The sequence below is a fragment of the Hyposmocoma kahamanoa genome, unplaced genomic scaffold (genome assembly GCF_003589595.1).
Source record: "Hyposmocoma kahamanoa isolate Upper Pololo Valley unplaced genomic scaffold, ASM358959v1 78, whole genome shotgun sequence".
NCBI classification, from domain to species: domain Eukaryota; kingdom Metazoa; phylum Arthropoda; class Insecta; order Lepidoptera; family Cosmopterigidae; genus Hyposmocoma; species Hyposmocoma kahamanoa.
The window spans coordinates 7,751,970-7,772,637 of record NW_020653945.1 but is presented as its reverse complement, the minus strand read 5'-3'; the positions used below and the strand labels follow the sequence as shown (position 1 = coordinate 7,772,637).

At 35.4% G+C, this 20,668-nt stretch overlaps 1 protein-coding gene across 6 annotated transcripts in view; it reads left to right on the top strand.

Annotated features, from left to right (window-relative positions):
* LOC113233135 (probable Ras GTPase-activating protein) overlaps nucleotides 1–20,668 on the top strand; it is a 191,124-nt gene that overhangs the window by 149,313 nt on the left and 21,143 nt on the right. The window contains exon 1 of one of the 6 annotated variants that reach the window (XM_026468137.1): nucleotides 18,584–19,727. The exons of the other annotated variants lie outside the window; for them this stretch is intronic. Within the exon in view, the coding sequence (XP_026323922.1) occupies nucleotides 18,719–19,727 (1,009 nt within the window). The 5' untranslated portion in view covers nucleotides 18,584–18,718. Of the gene's footprint in view, nucleotides 1–18,583; nucleotides 19,728–20,668 lie in introns of those variants that run through there. 6 annotated transcript variants of the gene reach the window in all.

Genomic DNA, 20,668 nt, shown 5'->3' with positions numbered 1-20,668 from the left:
CTTTGCGATGCGACGTGGGTAGACTTGGTACAGTTACAGCAATTGCTCGAAATAGAGGTATATTTTGATCGTAGTACAAAATCATTACCTGACGCCTACGTTGTATAATAAAAACATGTTATGTTAGTCTTGGATTATTTCAATTGTAGTAGAAGCTGGCGACCGCAATATGCCATCAATGCGTACTGATGTACCATTGCCTACCTACATAAAGTATAACGAGTAGGTGTATGTTTTTACCTTTTATGTATCCAGTGTTGACAAATAAATATAGGTGTTTTTCTAACAATCTTCATTGTTGTCTTTGATTTTAATGATGCGCACTGTAGTTACAAACTTAAATTTTGTAAAATGACGTACATTTCCGTAAATATTTACTATTATCCACATCCCGGCTTCACCTTCGGCTGGGTACAGTTCTCTAGTGGGTAGTGGCATTCGCCACATTATTACATTGTGATAATCTTCGTATTACGCGTAATTGCCGCAACTCTTCTGCAGCGGCAGCTGTTGTGGAATGCTATAGCAATGTTACGACGCGTAATGGAATCGTAATTGGCAATTTATGGACGCACTCAAGTTCCTTGATGCGATCTTGATCTTGACTTTGAGTCGTTACCTGCTGCTAGCTACGAAATCATTACTGTAGTCGCACAAAAAACTTAGTGCTGATATACCAACGCTTAACAACGAGGTTCTTAACAATATAAAACCTTGAAATAATCAATGGCGACAGGCAAGGTCCTAAATCTTTTGTAAAACAATAATGTAAAGTTAAACGAGTGTTAGCAATTCCACGGTTTTATTTTTACGCCTACAAGTTTTGTTTAAATATGAAACTGGTCAAATGGTTCGTTTTGAATTTCTAATTATTCTCGTCACGTTGTTTTAGAACTAAAACGTTAACTGTTTACGTTTGGATCACGTTCAAAGTTAAATCATTCTGGGCGTGTTCTGGCGCACCTGTACCGCCGCCGCCCGCGTCATTGCTAGCCAGCCATGCCAGCGTACACGCAGCCACCGCTGACATCCGCTTCCGTTCCTGTCTGTGCAACCCTACCCGGTTACAGTGACTGCTTCCTCTTTTTATAAACGCTATTGTTTACCTTATGGAACGCTAATCCAGTGTTAGTTTCGGATGTTTATTTTGTTGTAGTCGTTTAAAACTTCTTTTTATCTTTTTTTGCTTTCTAACTTTAAACCGTTTTAATTTCACCTCTAAGCGCCGAAAAAGAAAATGGACATTTTACGCAATTTTCAATTTCACTCATGAGCGGCAGTAAGTCGATTATACAGTTATTAAGAACAGGAGTTGCATGTTGCTAACTTATCTGTTATGTAGTACTTTAGTAGTAGTATATACGCTTTTGTATATGTGTAGATAATGCAGATTGAGCTACATCTTTTTTATCTTATTTACCTCGAATCAAATCTGAAATCAGTAAAAGTCTTCGTGTTGTGGAAAATTACTATACAATTTATATATCATTTCAATCTTCATCATTTTTCAAGAAAATTAAAAGTTCAGGAAACGACGTTCAATAAACATTTTCCTCCGATTTCTCATAATTGTCATTGTGTAGGAATTTACTCTAACACTAGATCTTACATCACGATAATCAATCATTTTCTTTCACTCTTTCTGACGTACATCCCATTATAATGCATACGTTGGACGTTTTTCTCATGTCGATAATTTGTATACCGTTCATGTCCAATTATCTAGCAAATTGTGACAATTAAACGGTTCCCCGCAGCATGCGCGGGCGCAGACATTGGCGTGAGATCACTCGTGAGCTCATCGAAATATGCCAATTACCATTTCCATCGTTCAGGTCCGCTTCTGCCACGCTATTTAACTGATTTACCTTTTTCTCAAACACGACATTGATTAGTAACTCTTTTGAATGTTATGAGAACAGTAACATTTTTCTTTACAAAATTATGTACGAGTTGGATTTATTAAAGAACTGCTAAAAATTGTATAGTATTTTAATGCTAAAATATTAAAATACTATTTATAAAATTATGATTATGTATAAATGCTTATAGAATGACGTAATGGGTTTGTTGATTTTGATGCCTAACAAGGATAGTTATTAAATGTTTAGGTATTGCTTGTGCACTGTTATGTTACACTTGTTGCCCTTAGATTTGTTTCGTTTCGTCTAAATTTAGAATTTAATTAGTATGGAATTGTCATCAACAGTTACCTATTATACGTCCCACTGCAGGGCACGGGTCTCCTGTAAGAAGTGTTTGTTATATTCCGTCACGCTGTTGTCCAAGGGTTGTAAAACAATTTCTGATTTGCAGGTGGGACGGTTTCCTTCAACCACTACTAAAGATTCATAATTATACTGTTACTTAACTTAGACGTTAAAGATATAGGTTAGGTATTATGTCGCCACAGAGATTCGAATAGGCGCCCTCTCGATTGAACACCAATCGTTCTTCTACTGCTATCATTGCTAGTCGATACTTGGGGGAAGAAAAGCTAAAAGTAAATTTTATCAAAATGTTGTTGTGTTATGTTGTTAGAGTTAAATATTCATGCTCCTTCAGTCTGTCTATTTAAAATTTAGTTAAAACGGTTTCGGTGTGGTCGTTTCCACACCACGTATTTTTATCGTATTTTATTGGCGAACATTGCACTCTTAGCTTTCTATTTTTATTAATATTTTGCGGAATTCTTGGCAGTTGTCACTGGGTGACACGCTTAGGCAATAATTTCACTGTCCCATTCACAAATCGGGACAATAAATTAATTTAAACAATATAATATATAAATAAATAAATAAATAAATTAATAGTAAATTATGAAAAATATTTTTTCTTCTATTGATTTTGATAGAATGAACGACTTCGGCGGCCCTGTGGTTTGTACAGGGGACGTTAGATGAGAAGGTGTCGGGTTTGTTTTCCGGTAGGGACCAATTCTGGAAATAAACTTTTCTAAAATTCTTTTCTTGTTTTGGACTAGAGTTAATACTAGAGGAAAATCATTATCAAAATAATCTACACTGTAATCTAATTAAGTAATTCAATATTAAGCGAAATAACTGATGAGTGTGTATGAAAACATTAATGCGCGTTGATGAAGTAAAGATGTGCGTTAGGATTGTTCAAATTAGAAGGCTTTGGTATCTGCCTACTCCTATGAGGAAAAGCGATATTGTTGTCGGTATTCTGTGATTGCCCTTTTTTATTATGATAGAAAATCATATGACGAACATGTCGTGCACCTGATGGTATGCCTGGGCATGACAGTTACAGTACCGCTCAGTTAAAGATCTGAGAGGTACTGTCACTGCACCCGGCACCCTGAGACATAAGTTAAAAAGTCCCAAGTGCTTATAATTTCGCTAGCAACCTTTTATTAGTATCAGTAGAGCTCCTTGTGAAAGGTTCGTCCAGGGAAGTACTGCCACCTTACCTATTTCTGCCGCCAAGCAGTAATGTCGGTATTACTGTGTTCTGGCTTTGAAGGGTTAAGGGTGCTGGTGAAATTACAGGCACATGGGACTTGTCAACTTATGTCTCAGGTAGACGGGCGCTGTGGCAGTACCCCTCAGATCTTTGCGATTTAAAGCTCTCAGTGGCACTGCAACTGTTACGAACAGGCGTGTAGCTTACCATCAGGCGCACGACTTGTTTGTTCCGTCACTTGATATTATAAAAAAAACCCTCACTCTTCAAAACAGTAATGCTTATATTATTGTTGGGCGGCAGAAATAGGTAAGGTGGCAGTAGATACTTCCCTGGACGAACTCTCTCATCAGGAGCTCTACTGCTACTAAACTTGACCTTTTTCACTCCATTGCTAAAATGTATAAAACAAATCAATATAAAGAAATAAAATCGATATATCAGTGTTTTTCACGACGGTGTGCACTGCATGTAAGAGATGTTCAAGTACACATACAATTTACGAGTCTAGCTGTTGTCATGTGAATTTCTTGAAGTTGGTCAGGGTTACACATCGATTATAATGCAAATATCTTCATAGAAATTTGACGATGTTGATAAGGTATAGACGATGTTCAAATTCAGACAAAAGATTTAACGTTCATAAATAGCTTTTTCTTGAATATTTTAAATTCATGATTATGGATTTTTAGGTTTTTTTGTTGCTAAATACTTTGTATTCTTTTGTTCATGGCAATGACATCAGCGTACAAAGAGAAACTTCTAGTAAGTGTATTGTACATTGCAAAATACTCGTTTTCCTAGTGTCCCTTCTTCCGTTCATGATTATATATAGTATGAATAATTAATAGATAGATAGATAGATAGATAAAACGTTTATTGTCTTGCATCATACACACAACTATGTAATAGAGTAAATTGATTAAAAGAGACACACAGAAATCAAAATTAGATTAATTAAGAAAAAAAGCATAAAAACATAATACTAACCTAATTATCAACAGCTTGTAATAATTGCGCAGTATTTTCTCAATTTTTAATTAATTAGATAACTTTATGATAACTAAAATTGTTATCAATATTCTATTTCATGAAAAAATGTCAAAGAAGTGAGGATATCAGCGAGCTGTGTTGTTATCGCGTGTGAAAAGTATGCCATGCGACGGAAGTGATAGTTTGCATACAAATTTCTATTGCAGCAACAGACACGACAATATCCTTCTGTTGTTATTAATATTATGTGTAGTACCTACTTTACCCGTTTAGGGTATGATGGAACTGGCATAATATATATTGTATAAAAGTTCCTAATTAAAAAAAAGATTAAAAAAAACCTACTTAACTCAATTGTATTATATCTATATGATGTGTCTTAATTGTAACATTGTTATTGTTTCAGGTAAGTGTAAAATGGAACTCTACAAACGTAATCAACTGTAATATACTCACTCGTAGCGCTAACTATCGTCGAGTAGGAGAACTACCTGCTCTGTGAAGTTCTACTACTTGATGCTAGGTGGCGTTGATTTAGAATGTAAAGATAGGTATAGGGAGTAGAGACCAACGAAAAGCAGCCGTCCTCGTTAGTAAAATTCATCCCTTGGTAGTTTTTGCTGAAGATGTTTTTTATCTAAAACAATGTACACCAAAATTACAAAATAAAGTAATTGGTTGTGTAAAATTATGAAACATAATTTATGAAGTTCACGAGGCCTTTTCATTATTCGTTAAGGGAGAACGTAAATTCCCCAAAATTACGTCGAGTTGTTATGAAAATTCTTTGTCATTGTAACGCAGAACCATCCAATTGGTAATCACTAATAGGACGTGTAATACAAATTATAATAAGAACATTATTTTAAAGGGAAATTTATTGATTCTATACTAATAAACTCTTTAAGGTTATGGGTTGACTCTATGTATGGAATTCAATGAATAATGTGGGCTAAATATGACATCATTAATATCCCGTCTTTGACAAAAATGTTTCACGTAAATATTCAAACATCCCATGTCGTACATCAGGAACAATGCAAGAACCAGTTTAGTAGGTCCACGACCGCGCGATCGCCTCTCATAATGCCAAGCCTACCGATCGCGATTTATTTACGTACACCCGATGCAACAGGTTCGAAACACAACTTTACTTGCTTTACTATACAGTGATTCGGACATAACCACGTGTAGAGCTGTTCATCTGCCTCCAATGAGCAAAAAGTTATGTAGGAACCTGTGTAGATACTACTCTTAACCACTTAATTTTTTTGGACTGTGTTTGATTAGGAATCAAGGGATTACGGAAATGTTGTAAAAGATGATGATTCGTTGGACTGATGTAAGTATAAACTATTAAGAGATTTAGTAAAAAAGCTATGGGGTGAGCTCTATCGTTCAACAATAATCGTAATAGTCAAACTACAATGTAGAGCTGAAACCTCTTCACAATAAATTGCTATAAATAAACGTTAAAATGACAAGCAATAAAGACATGTGTATATACATAATATACTAGTAGTTTTCATCCAAAATGAAAAGTTATTGAGACAAAAAAAATCGATATTGGAAATTTAAACTATGTGTATGTGAAAAACATATTCGCGAGGAAATTTCTTCCAAATCCTGTGCTATCTCGTTCATGCCTCCGCACTTGCTTCACGGCGTGTAGAGACAGCAACAACAAACGCTACGACAAACGCTATTGTGCATCCTGATAAAACAGTATTGTTAAAACTTTGCAGTTTAATTAAACATTCTGTACAGAGTTATGCATGGATGCATGTATGTAACTTTAACAAATTAACCTAATAGATACTTCATAATATTTCTTTCTGAAATACCTCAAAATATTTAACTTAAAGCTATACAATGTCTGAAGCAGAATAAATTCCCACAAAATCTAAGTTTTGTTACCATTATAAAGGTTGTTTACTACGAAACTCTACAATAACCACTCTGACACAGAAAGTTCAAAACCGGACTTGTAAACTTTGTTTTGGATGTTCGTGGAGTTTGTCTCAATACTCTTTATTATTGAGCCGATAGTGGCCGAAACCTGCCGAAGACGACCGAAGTATTCCAACATGGCGACTGAGAGCGCGGCGACCCGCGCTTGTCAACAAAACTTACTAGAGTCCACTCCGGCTGTTACGCCGCCTGCCGGCCGCGCGTTTATCTGTTTCGTAATTTCTAAGTTACTAATATCAATTTCTATTAAGCGAAAAGTGTGTTAAGTGCAATAAAATTAGACTATTAGTGCTAAAAAGTGTGTAATGAGTATAAAAAATCTGTGCATTATACCACGTTCGTATGTTGGAATTTTGTATAATCAAAACTTTGTTAATTATTATTGTTTTGCTTTCTTTGTGAATGAAAGTGATAATTTTAGTGAGAATCATTGGAATGTAATTTTTAAAAGTTCCGGCCATTATCACAACTACATGCGTTGAAAATTCCGTAAAATTATGTTAATAATAATGGAATGTTGGATTTTTTGGATCTTATCAGCCGTATGTGTAGTAACTAAGATAATTATTAAAATAAGAGAATAATTTGATTTCTAACAGTTACCACTAAGCCTTGACATAAACCTAAGCTTAAACGAACTGCGGCAGATGGAAATACCAGCATTAATTTTATTGACACCATAACAAAACTTTTAAGGATCGATGAAATGCCATAACTCTTTTTACAGCATTCGTTTGACATGGCATTTCTAAACCTATTTACTAAAATATAGCAAATGTTTATAAAATATTGTTAGATCTCAATAATGATATTGTTTATAAACTTACGCGTTTATTATGATATCTATGACTGTGAGATCATGGAGACTTTCACCGAAAGTCACAAGTGTGGCGTAGGTGTTAATTAACATATTGGTAGTGCATGCACTTCCCCTTCTTGGTTCACGCTTCAGTGAATCTTTAGGGTGAAACAGAGTTGACTCACTAATCATGCAAAATGTTGCTCCTACTTTCTAGTTTTTTGTTCTTTAAAGTATCTGCGTAACGCATTTATATAACTTCATCCTTCGTTCCACGAATGTGACGTTCGATATTATTTTGGCTATTCTTTTGTTCAACATTCAAAAACCTATAACAACCCTTGAAGTTACGACGTCTTGCACGAGCAGGTTTAACTTGTTGCATATAACTGTGTGTGGCGGTTTGATATTGTCATAGTAATTCATGCTCTCTTTTTTACATCACATAAATAGTGTAGAGATATCTTGTAGTAAAATCATCAAGATTTTAAAGTTTAATGTCTCTATTACTACACGAGAGAAGCAAGACCAATATATTTCTTGTTTTATTGACTGATATTAAGGGTGCTTTAATAAATAAAACAGGCGAACGTACATAAGTCCAGTAGGCTTTGACGGTACACATTCCGAAAGTTTATTATGCTCGAATGTCGGGATGCCATTTTGAATCGCAAGTCCTGAGATTATGCCTTTTGTTTGACTGACAACAGCCGTGGAATGCATTCGTAAACCGCGTCACTCACTTTAAAGGGCATTCCTGCCGTCAATAAAGTGGTTTCTTCCCTTGAATTTATCCAGAAACATGACATTTGTTAAATTCATTTCTTGTAACATGAGAAGTTTGTTACTACAAATTGAGTAGCTATTCCGTTTCGTTGCCAACCCGCAGCCCTTGGAATTAATCTTATTACCAAATTCGCCTCTCAGCTTGAGATTCTTCAAAGGCTTTCAGTCATAAACAAATTTTACGTCTCTTCTTGACCTCCGAAACGGACTTGGGGGGAAAGATTTTGCAAACTTTTCTATTGATTCTGATGTTGTGAATTCTTAATCGTTTGTACCGTAAACGAATGAAATTAATTTTAATGGAAAGTATAAAAATATACATACATACTTTCGTTTTTCAATTCTCGCCATAAAATGTGGGTTTGCAGTAAATTATACTCAATTCTAGAAAAGAAATTACGACGACGTGATGAAACTTCACCACGATAGTTAATATTGAAATTTCTATGTTGTATCTCATAAGATAACTAAATAAAAAAGTCATGGGTAGGCGTTAAATCCTGTTTATCTATGCACCCACGCTTGTTAGTGACTTTCAAATCAGGAACTGTTGTTATACGAAATAATAATGTGCTCTTATGAGTCACCGATTCGAATCCCGTAGGGGTCTGGGTCACATTCCAGACCTGCCCGCCGGCACAGCGCCAAACCGGACTCGACATGCAACTCTTTTTATTCCCTCTTGTATACCTTTTACGTAATACTTAGTCTTCCTGGTTTGTCTAAAAAATCACTGCTTAATTAAACTCATTTAAACTTCCTTATTACTTTTTGGAATACATAACTTTTAAACTAAGTTTAAAATTATCCTCAAATTGCTTCTGGAGTAACCTGTACTTTCCTGTTGTGAAGGACCGTTTTTTGTTCACCATCTGTCGACGCAGGTGTCTCTTTACATACTAAACAGGTGATTTGAATTCGCCTTTAATTCAGTCATAATTTTTTAAACACTATTTTAATGTGAGTTTGACAAAGATTTCATGTTCTCCCAGCTCCTTACTTCCGTTCCCCGTCGTGATTACATCATAATTATATTTTTTAAATGAATTGTTACTTTAATATCGTGCACCAAACGGAAACGGTAAAATAAAATGATATTCATTATCGCGTTATAATTTTAGCGAGACAAATAAGCTAATCAAAGTTATTTGAAGTTGATTAATTTGTGTTAGTATATCATTCATTCATTTGTGGTCAATGTTTTGTTGAATATCGTAATCAGTGGAGACCGCTACGTTGCCTCAATTCATTCTTCACATTTGAGTCACGGGTCATCTTTTTGTAACTGTTTCGTTAGTTTTTATGTCTATACTTTTAATGGCCTAACGAGTTGAGGTTGATGGCGTAACAAAGTGGGATGATCCCTTTTTTTATTACCACTAGGTGTTAAATCTGCATGCATTTAAATTTGTGATGCGTCAAAATGTCTCATTCTTGTTCTAATGGTGCCAATAAGCTCTTTGTCTACTTCGAAGCTTTCTATGTTAAAGGCCAGTGCCCTCTGATAGTATCTCGGCTTAGTATTCAAGAGCCTTGGCTGCGTATTTCTGAGCTGATATCTTTTGCCAACTATCTTTGTTTTGGTCGTATTTTACTAAGCGCTCTTTAAGTAAATTTAAACTTCGTTAGTCTCGAAGCTTCTTTCCACTAGGTGTGCTTATAGCTGGAAAATACTAAAGTTTTGGTATAGAAGTTTACAAACTTACAAAGTATTGTTTTTAACTTTCTGTACTATATAGTGTAAATATATCCTGATTGTTTGAATACTAACTACAATCACGTGTGCATTGATGCATTTAACGTGTAAACATGGTCTATTGTCTCTTTTTCACGCTCTATTTGATACGATTGTTTAGGAACCAATATATATAATTAGGTACACGAAATACAAACAGATTCTGCATATAATAAGCCTAAATCGTCTATAAATGATAATAATGTATAATCAAGGAAAAACACAGGAAGTCGGGTTATCTCAATGTCAGTTCTTGCTATGGTATATTATATTGTTTAATTTAATTTGTGGTAAGGACTAAGGATCATATAATTGTTGACAGATAACTGGATTCTATTTACGCATTAGTTCATTAGCCTTAAGATATCTGCAGTTTAGGTCATGGTTTCTTATCTAGAGAACAGTTGTTTATTTTGCTATCTAATTACTTGGATATTAGCGTTAAAGCTAAAGTCAATTAGTCGAGTATAAATGTACTCACCAGATTACGAGTACATGTCTAATTTAATAAAAATAGGTAGTTAATTTAATTAACTTTTATTTCATGTAGAGAAATGTTTTTCGATTATTCCTAATTCTTAAAGACAGCATTTCTAAAATAGCAGTAAAAGCAATAGGATACCTATTTCCTGGCAATTTGTACGATGTACTAACATCGAATGAATCACCTTACGAACACGAAATGAAATCTCAATGTTGATTCACCTCTCAATTACGCTAATCGGCTTAAGAATCGAGACTTGCTATTTATTACGAATTGCATTTACTTATTCTAGTCACGAGATTTTTCGTCAAAACTGATTATTTACATAACGAGAGTCATTATACTTTTGTCTGATAATTTATTGTCATTACTTAAGCACCGTCTGTTCGGCGATAAGACCGGAAAACAATTTAATATTTGTAAGATTAGTAAATGCTGTCATTATGTAGATAACAATTAGAATATTTATTTCTTGGTCTTTTGTGTAGCATTCGTAATTACATTACCATGCCATACCTCCAGAGCATAGAACCGAACGAATAGTAATAAATATTTAGCGTATTATTAGCAGGTTAATGAATTTTGGACATATAAAATACTTAATTTGAATGCTCGCTGTCATGATTACGACCTTTCAACATACGATTATGGCCAGATTTAAATCACATTTGAATAAGATAATACTGAATATTGTCTGATCGTGACCTTCGGTTGGTGAACGTAGGACTCAGGACCGCATTGTGATTTGTTCTGTCACGATTCTATTTTGTTGTACTACATTCGCAACATGAATATTCCACTCTTTGTTTCTTGAATAGGTCATACATTTATACTTTTATCGTCAAACTTTTAAAATAATTCGAATGTTAAGATTTTACGCGTTCTTTCTTTAATTAACTGACCTTTATTTTCACCTTTCCACGCTTGCCTTTTGTAAGTGAGTTTGCACTATGGAAACTTTTGTTCGTCAATGTTTCTTTGCATAAACATTGGCCATGCACACGGCGCGTAGCGTGGAGAATCGTTATTACCCAACGTGAGCGCAGTGGTCTCTCGAACGAGTTCTGAATGCTTTGTTTGCCTCATTCTACATTTATTTCTTCTTGTACCTTTGAACTTCTACTTTTGTATGATTAGAAAGTAAAGTTTATGTTTTTTTTTGTACCCAGTTAACTCTTCGTTTGGTTTTCACCGGATGTAGTAGGTATTAAAAGCGTGTCCTTGATATATTTAATCACGAGTATTTATTGAATACGTGTACAAATATGAACCACGCCAAAATAAACATTCAATAAACGAAATGATCAATCGGTATCGTTGTTGATATGAAAGGTACATTTAAATGATTGAACACATATGGGTAGTGTGTCCAATTCGTGATACAATATTACGATTAAAGTCATGGGTTGTGACTGACAGTTCCTGTTTACAAACGTACTGCATTTAGTACAGCGTCTACGGAGTCACGGTGGCCTCGTTTCGGCGTCTTGCGGCAACTAAGAGCTTTTATCGTGACCCTCCCATCTGCCCTATATCCCGAAGGCATGAGTGTACTTGCATCGCCATATTTGTTAAGTAAGTTTCACATTCTTTTAATTTTTTCGAACATTTCGGTTTAGCCGGTTCAGTTAGTCGCGATGACCGTTTAATAGAATAATTGTAACCACGAAAGATAAGTAGCTTATCGCTTTAAAAGAGAGAAAAGCTGAAAACCAGTAACGGAATTGTTGACAAGGTTTTGTGCACCGACGTTTTTTATGTTAAAAAGTTAATTAACGGCGATATCGGAAGTCGGATCAACCGACCCAATTAGCTCATTGCCTTTTCTTCGTTGATCGTTAATCATATGCTTAATCTAAGCAATAATAATTATTGTGAGTATTTAGCGTTGTGGTTTACGTAAAGTAAAAAAGAAACGTTGAATGAAATTGTTACTATACTTTGAGTTTAGTTTATTCTAGATGAGTTAAGTCGATACCAGTTTCGTTGGACCAAGCATGCACGTGTTTCCTATAACCAGCTTTGGGAGTGCAGTCGTGAAACAATCTTTAAATTAACGGGACTGGCTGGCGTTTTTGCAGCTCACTTTCGGCGCTCACTTCACTTAGCTGAGATTAAGTGAATAATGAATGACGACATTCTGTTTAGACGTCTCGTAATTTGAATGAATTAAATGAATGTGCAAATCAACAGCATTCGCGTACGTACTTACGGTAATCGACGTATTGTTTTCTTTTTTTGTATTTTGGGAATAAGTTTAACAATTTTCTTTGTTTTCTTTATTTCTATTGCCCGATTGCCACGAAAGTAAATAAATGGCGTTTTTGTAATAACTTTGATGATAAATAACATAATTACAGCGGATTTAAAAAATAAAATAGATCATTCAATTTCTTCCAAGTTCTTGCGTGTAGGTATTATACTCTCGGCCATGTAACATTAATAACAGTCATATTTACAGATAAAAGTACAGAAATTCGAGTATATGTATTATATGTGTTTGCTGTATATTATATGATCTGTTTGAAAGCACTTAGTACGTCGTTAGCCGCGTCCAAGAACCGGCTCGTGAGCATGTCTTCATGGCATCCGCTTCAACGCAAACGGAGAGCGGTTCTCGCTTCAATCTAGATAACATTGATAGACTACGAATAAATCTGTTTTATCCGCTCTTCTAATCTGTGTCAATTTACAGATAATGGTACATTATGGCGTAATTTTAAGGATGCATGGGGAATCTACACCGAGCGGGGGTCCCGTTACCCGCGTACTATCCTTTGTGTTTAGTAGTAAATTGTTATATAATTAATCTTTCACATTTTATTTTCGAAGAATTCCATTAAACGAGATTTATTAGAAGACTGGTTTGATTGAACGCTTTGTTTAAGAACGTGATATTGCTTTTGTAGGCCGCGCCTGTCGAAGTATTCCGTTTGCAATTATTGTAATAAATGCTTCCTGACGCTATGTCTATATGCCAGTAATTATTTACCAGTTGTAGAACCTATTTTCGAGTTCTAAACGCCACTATTGGACGTAGTATTTACATTTATGTTGACAATGCTTCAGTACTGTAATAACGTAACTTTGTACCATAACCAATAACGCGTGTTAGTAAAACTACCAAAAAGTATATTAAACTTTATTAAACGATTATTGTAAAGCATGCACGACAACATATATGTATAGAGAAATTATCATCTGGGAAATGCAAATTTCTAAGTAATTACCTCGCATCAGCCCTTAGCATAATAAAACGTGTGGGTCGGACGTATTGACAACTTTGATCCCTTCGAGATCACTTGATTGATGATGTTTTCATACCACCTAGATAGATTGATTTTTCTAGAAATTGCTAACAATAACGAGTTGGAATTTGAAATAAAATTTACATTTAAGTGCAGCAGAATTTGCGTTAAAGTGAGTAAGAACTATTATAGTGAAGCAATTATTTCAACGTTTGTATACAACATTATCATTACCGTAAAGTCGATGTGTAGTTAGTTAAACACCACGTGTTGTAAACGACCCATTCTAAAGTACTGGTCTGTCGTGGAGTTAAACGCAAATACTCACTGCACAGGGTCCGGTCAACAAACCAGTATCTTGCGCTCAACATCTTGCCTCTCGTTTGTAGAGTCGTTCGCATGTCCATCGAGGAAGTTCTAAAATACACTGAGTACATCCGCAGTTGCACTATGAAATCATGATTAATGTTAATCCGTCTCCATCCATAGGCACCTAAGAAGGATTTTTTTAAGTCTTAGTTTGACTCTTTTCTCTAGGCGTGAATTTAAACGAGAATCGCTTTACTTGTTAACCATATTTTTATTTTTTTATTTTATAATACCAAATGAGGGGACGAACAAGTTGTGCGCCTGGTGGTAAGCGACACGCCTGTCCATAACAGTTGCAGAGCGACAAGATCTGAGGGGCACTGCCACTGCGCCCGTCACCCTGAGACATAAGTTGACAAGTCTTAAGTGCCTTTAAGTTCACTAGCACCCTTACCCTTCAAAACCTGAACGCATTTAATGGTCACATTACCGCTTGGTGGCAGGAATAGGCATGGTGACAGTACTTCCCTGTACGAACTCTTTCACAAAGAGTTCTACTGCTATAATTTTTTTTACATTCTAAGTATTTTTGAATATTCACCATTTTCGAACAAAGTATGATTTGAGTAGAATGAGATACATGAACTGGCACTATGGTACATGGGGGTAGCGCTCGGATTCCTGGCCCGCACACGTATGGTGAAAACTTGTTCTGCGGTAGCGCGCGCACGTCCTGTTTCGTACTTTATATTACTCATCCAAAATTGGTATACGTAATTTATTTGACAATTTCTTTTTATTCCTTATATAATAATAACTAGCATTATTTTATTTTTAAAGATGTATGTAGGTTTAAAATATTGATATATCAGAGGAAATGAAACTATTGTTTCGGATTTAAATTGAAAAAGTACTGTAGTGAAAAATAAGGTGTTTTGTATTAATATTAGAAATAACTGGTTGATGACTTTATTATCTCAGTCAGCCGTGATCACGGGACCTATAAAGTGCCCGAAACGTTGCGTCTGTTTTAAAAAAAAAGGAACAAATATACACGACTTAGATCCGAAATAATCTCCGTACAGAGTACTAAAAAAACCGACCCCAAAATACGTGGAATTATATATCTATTTTTATTATCTAAGTTTTTTTGAAATCGGTTACCGGTGCGCAAACCCGGATTTATCCTCTAGTTCACCACTATACGGAACTTGACACAGGAGATAATGAAAATGGGTTCTCACTACTCAAAGAAAATTGAGAGAGAAAAACGCCTTGAATTAGAGAATAGTACAATCAACCAGTAAAATAACTGCTCCTTATAACAAAATTTAGGCGCTATTTATAAAAATGAATCTTCATGCGTGAACAGCCACTCTTAGAGGTGGATGGTTTTCTTCAAAATGAAATGGGACCACTATGGACCCCTTTCCAACAAAAAAAGAATCATGAAAATCGGTTCACAAATACCGGAGTTATCGCGTTACATATACAAAAAAAAAATACAGTCGAATTGAGAACCTCCTCCGTTTTTTGATGTCGGTTAAAAATAGTTTAAATTCTGACAATCGCGAAAACCTACGAACTCCATATTTAAATGTCATAAACCGAAATGTCTTTTCAAGTAAGCATATTATACCATACAATTTTGTTTTCTTTACATATTAGTGGTATATATATTTCGATTATACACACAAATATATCCTGTTGAGTTATTAATTTATTTATAGGACATGATTCAAATAACTAACATGTTTTCATTTATGATCACATCGCGTCACTATCGACGTACGCGATTTATGGGTAGTTTCATTGGGCATTCATGACCGTCATACAACACACATTTCTGGGGTCATAAAAACAGTTATGATCTCTAATTTTTCGTAAAATCTAAAACAACAAAGGCGCAAAATAGGTTTGTGTTTATAACCTTGACAAAAATAACGGCATGGATAATACGAAGATGATTTGATTACGTTAATGCAACGTTACCAGTGTTAATTTACCCTAGACATTTTGTTTATATTGTATTTCTTACATATCGAGAAGTATTGTCTGCATAAATGGAGCTAGCCATGAATAAAATATATTAAATTTCGTACATAAATTGTTGTTACAAAAGTTGGCAAATATCGTTGAAAATTTAAGATTATCGCGATATAAAATAAAACAAAGTGATCTAACGAATGAATATTCGGTAGATGTAGACCGCAATGTTGGACGGTAATTTACGAAACGTGTGCGTATAAAATTACTTTATCCCGTCATAGTGGTTAAAAGTTTGCTGATGGTTGCATAACAGAGGTTGCGGTTCCGAGGCGTTCGTTGCATTCCCCCGTCGGAATAATTTTGCGAAAGCCTAAATCAGTTTTGCAACAATGTCTAAAACATTCGACATCAAAGGTAGCATGACACTAATTTCATCGGCCGCTTCAAATCTTTCTCAGAAAGCCTTAACATTATGCTGAGATGTTGAGTTATAGTCTTGTTCTCGTTAGAGCACTCAGCTTACTTCGGCTATTGTGACAACAGTAGATTAGCTAAGCAACTATTATAACTATAATTTGATACTTCACGTTGTTCTCACTACTAGCCACAGTAAGAAGTAGACCGTAATATCTAAAAATTAATATAGTAATAAGGCGAATATCATATAAGGATCTTATGGACAGTATAGAGATCATAAAGCGGGTGACAAGCAAATTATGCAGAGTTATTCTCGAGGGATCCTCTTGTGCGCCGCGTGAGAAAAATACCCTGCCATCTTGCCTTATTGAGTTGTTTTATTTTAGTCTCATTATGGAAACTGGAGGCATCGCGATAGCAGACTTATATGAGATGATTCAGTATTAAAGGCGTGTTATGGTTGGAATAACAGTTTTCATTGTTGCTAAAACATAACATAATAGTTTTGAATTCTGTAATGTATTAACATTACAGAATTCTAAAGTCGATAAAATAGTTGTTTGTGGCGGAGTTTCATTTAGGAAATTGAATTGACTACTGCGTAGTGAGTAAAGCTGAGGTGAATACAGCTTGGCCCTGTCAATAGAGTTGAAGGACCCGTAGATAGCCATTGCAGTTGATTCGTAGTTGCAGATGGAACTGCGCCGGCGCCGCTTGAATCACGATTATGTACGCTGAGTTAGTCACGCCACCTTCCATTGCACTTGCTCCGAGTTTCCTTACATTTTGTTTTCTTTATTTTATCGTGTTTTCTTGAGCCTTCAGTAGTCCCTAATTTTTTTTTTTACCAATTACTATTAAATCAGTATTTTGCTTTCGAATCTGCATTACTTGACGTTAATCCGCCGTCGTCTCACGTTCTCGTCGTTTGACGAACTTTATCAGAAGAATGTGATACGCTTCGTGTTGCAATAATGTATACAGCAAATACTCAAGTAATATTTTTACTCATTGCGCTCTAGTGGTTTTAACATAGTATTTGACTTATTGTTCGATCTACTTAAGTAACTAGTGTTAACAGGAATCTCAGAAGTTTGACCTTAGACCTAAGCTATTATATCCATAATTTGAATTCGACCCATCTTCTTGCTGGTTAAACTCATTCGTTCCGCCAGCTTTGCTTTCGTCGTGCCCCCGATTACAACTTAAGATCTTGCCCTTTTGCTTCTGCACACGACATCCGGTGTTTTGTTTTTTTTCAACGCTGCGCAACCATCACGAGTCAGGCTCTGCTGGTTTCTTGAATTATTTGATGTTTTTGCACCAAAATACACACGATTTTTAAAAATGAACGCAGACAACACAGATTGCTAGCCCTTTTCATGTATTTGCTTTAAAAGAATCCATTATAAATTTGGTTCTCTTTTGTACATCAGAAAAACAATGGATTTGTGTTTAACCATAACAATGGTTTGATAAGTCAGGCGGATTATTATTATTTGATTGATTCATAAAATATTATTTTATTTTTGCAATTAGTACAATTGAGAGCAAGACGTAAGCCCGTGTTTTTCTGTCGAACAATTTTTAAATCAGTGTTAAATTAAGTGCATGAGCTGACAGTTTGTTAAGTTAATTAGCTGATTCGCTGGTCTGCAGGGTGTGCGTTGCTTCTATCAAGGGCGTATCTAAATTTGTTGGCACGGCATTCGCCACTCCTCTGCAAACAAAATTTTCATATGTTCAAAATATGCATAATGTTACTTTTTAAATTGGGACGTAAGTTGACTTGTAAGTATCTTTTATTTAATATGAAATCCGTAATGTTGTGATACTTTTTGTTGAACAACACTATTAAGAATAATATTAAGAATTTATACGGCAAGTACAAAACTTTCGTAACTTTTAATAAACATAAATTGTATCTCATAAGTTGTGTCGTAGTGCGTTATTTATTACAAGTACTATTTATCTCATGGCGCGTAAACTTTAACTTTAATCATCATACAATAATACAAAATATAATAGCAGCAAGCGTGGAACTTGGCCATATTTCATCCATTCCAACCAACCACTTGATTGGGTGTCGGAACATAATCTTATCGCCATCCTGATATTAATGCCCGTTTCACCTACTCACTTTTTCATGGATCGATAAATGCTGTTTACTTCTATTGGTTGTCATTCTTAATAGAGTAAGCAATAAATGTCTACAATTATAATTAATTTAGTTACTCATGAGCCCATAAACACATTCAGAACATGCAGGAAGTTTTAAATAGCATTTTGTCAATTAAATGTATTCAAAGGCTTTTATGATCCTTACTTCAACATTCCAATCTGTTTCTTCGCTTTGTAGGACAAGCGTATAAATAAATATATATTAAAGTGACTGATGTAGTGAATGATTCGTGCTTCTCAAAATTTGTGTAGTGACATGAAATCTGTAACGGATTATTTTTAAGAAACTATTTAAAGTGGAGTGAATGATGTGGCTATATAGCATTGCATTGGCTAAACGGCCCTAAGGCATTGTGCCCTCCGCCTTCGCTACCGGCATGTCGAGTCCTTTGTCATCGGCTGACGCCACCGGGGAGGAGCAGACAAGACGACGCTCCGTCTTCTATGTACCATTGTTTGAAAGTTTCGACAATTACCTTCCATTGACACCAGAAGAAAAAGAGGCTTTAATATCAGGTCAAAATTTACAAAATGGATCTACAAAACCAAAAAGGAGACATGCATCAGACAGCGCAAGATTACGAATACAATCTAGAGGTGATTCGCCCTTGACAGAAAGCGAGAGCGACATTAGCGTCTTTACTCCAGAACGTCGATTTCGCCGTCCTTTATCGTCCACAGTGAGCTCCAATGAGGCGCTGTCGAGAGTAGGCCAGCGCGACCTAACCAGCCCTAGACTAGTCGTAGAAAGTGGGGTTCGAAGACAGTCAAAACCAAGGTTGCGCAGTACCACGTCATACGAACCACGATACGACCGAGTTTTCTCCCCTTTGGGAGTATCGATCTCGTCCAATATTCTTAACAATTCGTCTGCAGGTATTGCAAATAAATCTGAATCTAAAGCTTCAATATTAAACTCGAATTTGTCCCTAATCCCAGATTCGCCAAAACTTCTTGCGCAAGGCAAGGAAAAGTCTAAAACTTTACCACAAAATCTCAATGTGCCATCGCCTATTAGAGGTAGCAGTAGTTCTACGTCAATATTTAGGACACCGAAAATAACAGTGACACCGGATAGTCCAAATAAAAGTCCTGGAAAAATATCCGGATTGAATTTCATACGAAGATCACGGAGCACAAAACTATCAAGGAGCAATTCTTTGCTGCGAAGTATAACAGCAAGGCACATAGAAGTTGGGCTAGAAGAACGTGCAGCCGTGATCACCAATATAACTGAAGATTATGACAAATTTGTTGATGATAATGGTGGCGAATCAGAAGTGATCAGCGCTCTGATTAAGAAGAACGAATCCCAGGCAGTCAATAGTCCGATCAGCATTCGACGTGGTTATTTGGACGTTGACGACGATGTTGCTGTACATTCTGGTAAGATTATAATTATTGCTTGACTGTTGAATATCACTTATAAAGCTTTAGGTTGTCAATAAAAAACAAATTGATCATCTTACTTAATATTAGTTGCTTTGCAATAGTCGTATAAACGTAATGACGCAATACAAGTATTGTGTGTGAGCCTTATGATTGTACTCGTCTAATAAACTTTCAATTATAAAGGCCTTTCTAAAATGATTTAGCGCCTCATACAACCATTAATTTATATTTAACGAATGAGTTCACGATTTAAGGTGGTTCAAGAGTATTTTGGCGCTTTTGTTATACAACGTTTTGTTCGAGTTAGATGATGTGTAGTAGCTGTTGAAATGCCGCTCTTGTAAGTACCCTTACTCAGCGTATCTGAAAACTATGCGTTAACACCGATGACAAGACGGTTTTAAACAGTTGTACTACTTATGTGGTTGTACTCAACTACTCTTACATCTTAACAATGTAGGAATTACATGTCCATGGAATTACTGATGGTTACTTTGCAAATGATAAGTAGTGTCGAAGTAAATAATGGTTAACTTGTGAATGGCAACGCGTTTTGATTTTTGTGTTCAATGTAGCATTCTTAGACAAAGTGTCTGACTTATATTAGGATATACAATTTTACAACTTAAACTGAGAATTGTTCGAAACACGTGTGTTGATTAGCTTTGGACGTGGCACCATTAGGACAAAAGATGTACGAGGGATCCATTTGTACAAAAGCGCTATTGTTCTTTAGTGTTAAGGGCAAAAAGTTTCATTTGAGGTCCAATTGTCGAAAAATATCTTTAAAATGTTTTTTTAAAGCTTGTCCATAATTTAGAATGCCGTTAGTGTTAAATATTCGGGTTGCGTCTTGAACAGCACCACTGTAGAGTTCCAAGGTTCGAACAATGACATCTGGTTTGTTTTTGTAATAATAAACCGTTATTAGGTTA